At 43.9% G+C, this 5,771-nt stretch overlaps 1 protein-coding gene across 1 annotated transcript; it reads right to left on the reverse strand.

Moving 5' to 3' along the window:
- Positions 1–353: 353 nt before the first annotated feature.
- Positions 354–4,784, reverse strand: LOC108116067 (calnexin). Its single transcript, XM_017227778.2, has 9 exons — positions 4,401–4,784; positions 3,475–3,813; positions 3,295–3,366; positions 3,062–3,195; positions 2,183–2,771; positions 1,980–2,120; positions 1,504–1,632; positions 1,189–1,431; positions 354–1,124 (listed from the first exon to the last, which is right to left on the reverse strand). The coding sequence occupies exons 1-9, from the start codon at positions 4,551–4,553 to the stop codon at positions 1,080–1,082; spliced, it is 1,845 nt and encodes a 614-aa protein (XP_017083267.1). The 5' UTR covers positions 4,554–4,784; the 3' UTR covers positions 354–1,079.
- Positions 4,785–5,771: the final 987 nt, after the last annotated feature.

Raw genomic sequence — 5,771 nt, forward strand, 5'->3', positions numbered from 1 at the left:
CTTCGTTTGCAAATTGTAGTTAAATGTATTGTATGCCCAACGACAACCGCCATCCGCCAGCCGGCAGTCAGATCAACCAATCAGCTAAATAATGAAAACATTTTTGGGGAAATGCCCCAAAACCGCACGAATGCAATGTGTCTGGTCTGGTCGACGCCACACGCACCATCGAGCATAATAAATCCGATTCGTATCTGATCTATCCCAACATCAGGGGTTGACATTTAAATTAACACCCACATGCTAATGTGGAGTTACTTGCCTCCTTTTGGGGGTTGAACACCAGGCCGGATTCTCCTTAGTCCTTTCGCTCAGCTGCTGGCAGTAGGTTGTATATAGAAAACGGCTGTTGCTTTGGTTTTGACATTTAGTTTTATTTTTCGCTGTAAATTTTCATCGATACAAATGAAAATGGAAACTTGAGTATAACTATCATACTATTCAATTTCGTTTAAATTACATAATATTAAACTAGATGTTTGCCATTAAATTTCTCTGCTATAGTTCCCTCTTTGTTTGCTTGCTGCTTTTGTTTTCGTTTTTTAGTTTTAGTTTTGTTTCCCTCAATTGTCTAGTTGGTGTTTTTATTTTTACACAAATCAAAAGGGTCTGATTGGGGATTAAGCACTTCGACTAAACTCTATAAAGCAGGCTGGTTCTGTGGAAGGGAAATATATATGTATATATAGAAAATATATATATGGGGGCGACAGAAGGTCGAACACAACAGAAATGCAATGATAATACAGCAAAAGTACGTACAGAGTTGACTAAACCGAACCGCGTAAACTAGTAAATTAAATTAGAGACTTCACTAGAATCTGTGTGTTTACAGTGTGAGAGTGTGTGTTTATTTCGCCATTTGTGTGGGTGTTTCTCCATGTGTGTGAGTGTGTTTGAGAGTGTTGCTTGGTTTGAGGGCGACGTCGGCTGCCTTGGCGAAAATTCAACATAAAAAAAGTATATTTGCTTGGACATTTGGTTGTTTTTCTGCTGCCGCTGGCATTTGGAATTGGATTAAGTTTTTGTTTTAGTTTTGCAGTATTTGTTTTTGGATTCGGCATCTGAGGATGCCTGCTTTACTCCTTGCGCGCCTGACGCTTGCGTGATTTTGTGGTAGTTTCCTGAAAGGTATAAAGTTGATGAATGTTAGTTTTATGAGCAAGCTATACTAGTTTATAATCCCACCTCAGTCTGTGCTGGCTCTTGGTTCTCCTCGGCCTTGGTCTCCTCTTCTTTATCATCTAAATCAGACTTTTGGTTCTTCTTGGGACTAGCGGACAGCGGTGTGCTCTCCTTGCTGGAATCTCCAGCGGCCCTTTCGCCGGACAGATCGCTCTCCTCACCCTCTGCCTCTGCCTCGGGCTCATCATCGGGCTGTGGTTCGTCGGTCTTCTTGGCCTGGGCAGCAGCCTTCTTGGCAGCAGAGTCCTATATTATTGAGAGTCGTATTAGCCCAACTGATAGAAAGAACAACCTAAATAAAAGCTCAAGCCACATTACCTGACTCTTAGCGGTACCAAATCTACAGTAGATGGTGATGGCAACCAGCGCCACAATGGCCACCAGACCAATGCCCCAGATCGAGGGATAGGCCTTGGCTAGCTCGACTACCTTATTCACGAATGAGTCCTATGAAATGAAAAAGCCAAAATAATAGCAGTAGCAGTTACGGGTGCTGGGTGCAAAGGCCAAGATGAGAGTGTTCGTGTGGGTGTATCGAAAGTATTTCTAATTTAAGAGCGCAAAAAAGACCGTGGCCAACCTCTTTGGCGCGTCGGTAGAGATAGAAGACATAGCAACTGGCTGGGATGAGCAGGTACAGGAAGTACAGGGCCCACCAGCCGGGCTTGTAGTTCATGCGGCGCATCAGGCGGTGCCAGAAAGTTTTCTTCAGATCGGATAGAACAGTCTCTCGATTATGATTCTCTGTATGTTTTTGTGAAGGGAAAAGGAGAAGGTTAGGGGACTGAACTTACCGATTCGCGGTCAATGTAACGTCGCTTGATGTCAAAGCTGTTGGCGGCAAAGTCACGGGCCACCTCAACGTCGTCGGTAATGATCAGGTTGTCGAAGAGAATGTCGCTGGACATGGACCACAGCTCCAGACCCACAGCGCTCTACATTAAACGTTACATATAGTATACTGGACAACTAAGTCTATTCAACAATTTCCACTCACAATAGGCGTCATTTGGAAAGGCTTGAGATCCTCGAAGAAGTCCGGATTGGCAATCTTCCTGGGGGCCCACTTGCCCTGGTAGTTGGGGTTCTCGATCATTGGTGCACGCCACTTGCCCTTGTACTTGGGGTTGGGGATAAGCGGAGCCTTCCACTTGCCACAGCCGGCGGCCTTCTCACAGATGGGGTTGTCCACCAAAGGAGCCTCCCACTCGCCGTCGATTTCGGCATCCCAATCATCGGGTTTGGTGGCCGTGGGATCAAAGATCATGTCGGGCTCATTCTCCAGCCAGTCGTTGGGCATGACGGCATCGGCATCCGGCAACTGTGGTGGAGCATCCTCGTCCCAATCATCAGGCTTATGGGCAGTGGGATCTGGGATCTTCTCGCGCTCATCCCAAGCTTCTGGCTTATGGTCATTGGGGTCGTCGATCTCCGCTGGCGGGTTAACTGGGGGCTTGAAGTCGGTCAGTAGGGATCCCTCATTGATAATCTTGTGGTCCACGCGAATCTCGAAGCTGTTATCAGGACGGACGACCAGCTGGTAAAGATGGGGTAGCTTGTCCTTGAAAGGCTCCTCCAAACGGTTCCTAAAAGTAGATAACCGAATGGAAGTACGATTAATATAGTCTTTTGAAAAAGTCATGGAATGTCATGGCAAAAGCAACTGGTATACAAATTTGCGAACAAAGGTGATATTCCGGGATCAAAAGCAGTCTAACAACTATTTTTTGTTAATGTTCTTTTTTATCGTAAACCTTTGAACTAACTAGTTAATGAGTGGAATGAGTCGTCACATAGAAAAATTATGACGCTTGAGTGAGCTTTCGACGCTTCATTTGGCATCTCACGAAGATGTGATTTCATTTAATGGACTCACTTTGGCTTGTTGCAATGCTTCTCGGTGATGGTGCCATTAATTGGATTGACGTGCCGGAATATGAAGTGCATTTTCACATCGTTGCCGCACTTGTCCGGACCAAACATGATGGTATAGGGTGTCTTGTCATTGAACTACAAATAAACAGATTGGGATTCGGGGGTTGTTTATGGTTTATGTTCTTTGGGGTTCAGGCGGCTATGATCTATGAGGGCATTGCCCCCCGTACTTACGGCTTTGAGCTGTTCCGTGTCTTTTCCGGCGGACAGAAGCTTTAAATACGAGCCACCGCACTCCTGACCCTCCTAAAAAAAGAATAAGCGGGGAGAACGAGAAGTGGGTCAGTAAGCGGGTATTAATTGGATTTGCCCGGCCGCTGATGCAATCCCAGAGCCGTTCGGCGGGTGACGAACCTGCAACGTGACCTCGTACTGCACCACCAGCGGTTTGTCTTGCTTGAACTCGAAGGGCTGGCGGAGGGGGGCGGATATGGCCGCATGTTTGGCCTTCGACTTGAGCACCAGACCCAGGTCATTCGCCCAAACGATGCGCTGCGGCGACTCCCAGTTCCAGATGCCGTCGTACTTCGAGATCTCCTCAGCAATGTCGTCCTTCTTGGCTTGAGACAGGACCCACTTCTTCCTGGAGGCCTCCACGTCGTCAAAGTGGTCCGCGAAGTGGAACTTCTTGGCATCGATCACTGGGCTCTCGTAGGCCAACTTATCATCACCTTCGGCGGCAGTGGGCTCTTCCTGCAAGAGATATGTTAAAACATTAGATAAGGTGCCATAGAATCCGAAACACGCGGTTGTCAGTGGGAGAAAGTGATAACGAGAGAGGAAAACGGGTGTCAGAGTGAGTTTAAACTGGAGAGCGCTGCACCAGTGGGCATACAACTAGATACAAAATTGGCAATTATTATTTTGTTGACCTTGGCTGTGGTTTAAAATGTTATTTTAAGTACTAGGATGACACACAAATAATCAAAAAAATAACGAACATTTCGTTTCGCAAGAGTAATCTCTATACAACTCTGATGTAACCTGTGGAGTAACTGATTTGAGCATTTTTAGGGCTGCCATAAAGAGAGCTATCTGCTTGACCTCATCTGTGGGTAAACATTAAATTTTCCCTCGCATTCGTGTATGTCGGTGGAAAAGTTAAACACACTCACATGCTAATTGTGGGTCATAAAGTGAAAAAGCCGGCCGCCCCCCGCCCCACGCTCATCCTCATCACTTCGCCCATGCTCATTTTTTCGTTCTAGTAGCTTCTTCCACTGACGTGTACCTTTTTTTCTCATTTTTCTTTATCTTTCGTATCGCAAAGCAGAACTAACCTGAACATCTTCCACATATCCATCCTCGAAGTCGTCGGAGTCCGATTCCGGACCCAAATCGACGGCCTTAGCCGTACTTATCAGCAGTAAACCGCAGGCGAAGAGCAACGCCAGCGTTGCGCCCCGGTTTACTCCCATCATTTTCCTCGCCATTTTCACCCACTTTTTTCCTCGTTCGTTGGGTTTTTCACTCCGCGGAAAACCAGGTGAAAGAATTAGCGTGTCTTCTCCACTTGCGCTGCTTTTCAACAGTTTTCCCGGACTGCGGACTGTTGCGGTAAAACGAGAATCGAGATCTGGCACGACGAACTATTTGTAATTAAATTATACATGTAAATTATACATTTTCTGCTTCTCGCTGCCTACTGAGTGGTCAGTGTTACCAGATTGCCGAATGCCTTTTCCACTAAAAAATCTCCCTTTCCCCTAAATTCAAAAGTTGGCTTGTGTTTTAAATTATTTATATAAAAATCTTAAATGTTAAGAATAAAAAATACAGTATATTATTTAATAAACTTTATCGAATGTCGCTTCGTTTGCCCTTTTTTGCGTGCTAAAATCTTTTCTAAGATTACAGCCCCTACATTTTTTTCTGAGCATTGGTTAAATTCATCTTAAAATGACGAACATCTCCACAATATGCGGTTGAAGGCCCTTAATCAGAGAAAACTAAGTCTCATTGCAAAAGCTTACCAAAATCAATTCAGCAACTCAAAGATGATGATTATTGAGATATATCGATTTTCTTTCCCCCAGATGCCTTTCGAGGTTCGGAGCTCCGATAAGAATGTAGCAAGGACTTGGCCCCGACCACGCTTAAACGTTGCATACTTTTTACCGCCTGTCATAAAGAAAACTCAGCTTCTTGATTTTCTAATAGGAAAAACGATATAATATTTATTCAGATCAAAAATGATAATTATTTCATTTATTTTAAAAACTAGCACCACAACTTTTGATTACTTATTACTTATTACTTACTTATTACTTCCAAGAAATCCTAGAAACTTGCCAATAACAAGAGATATATTGGTCGGCTAGATTGAAAATTGTAATGATCGAATTTCTAGATCATAAACTGCTAAAAAACACTGCAATAAATGGTGTTTGACCTTTGTTTTGGCCAAAGAATGATATCACACCTTGTAAGCATTTGCAAAAATTAGGCTCGAATTTAAAAGTGATATTTTCACACTAAACCCCTTAAAATTATTCTCATAACAAAAGAACTATTGGCCAGATTATAGAGAGGGATACATCGCTGAACTCGCCATGAAAAATCTAACAAAACTGCATTCCAGCCTAAAAATGTTTAGATTTGACCCATTTTGTCAAAAAATCATGATGTAACCCCTTATCAAAAATGCAAAA

Source organism: Drosophila eugracilis, unplaced genomic scaffold (assembly GCF_018153835.1).
Source record: "Drosophila eugracilis isolate 14026-0451.02 unplaced genomic scaffold, ASM1815383v1 contig_616, whole genome shotgun sequence".
In the NCBI taxonomy this organism is placed as follows: domain Eukaryota; kingdom Metazoa; phylum Arthropoda; class Insecta; order Diptera; family Drosophilidae; genus Drosophila; species Drosophila eugracilis.

What these genes read in the sequence shown, in the direction of transcription:
- LOC108116067 (XM_017227778.2), bottom strand. Translation starts at nt 4,553, where the DNA reads ATGGCGAGGAAAATGATGGGAGTAAACCGGGGCGCAACGCTGGCGTTG. An exon ending in ACACGGAACAGCTCAAAGCC is followed by an intron (nt 3,196 to 3,294) that starts GTAAGTACGGGG and finishes GTTTATTTGTAG; the next exon opens with TTCAATGACAAGACACCCTA. An exon ending in AAGAGCCAGCACAGACTGAG is followed by an intron (nt 1,125 to 1,188) that starts GTGGGATTATAA and finishes TATACCTTTCAG; the next exon opens with GAAACTACCACAAAATCACG.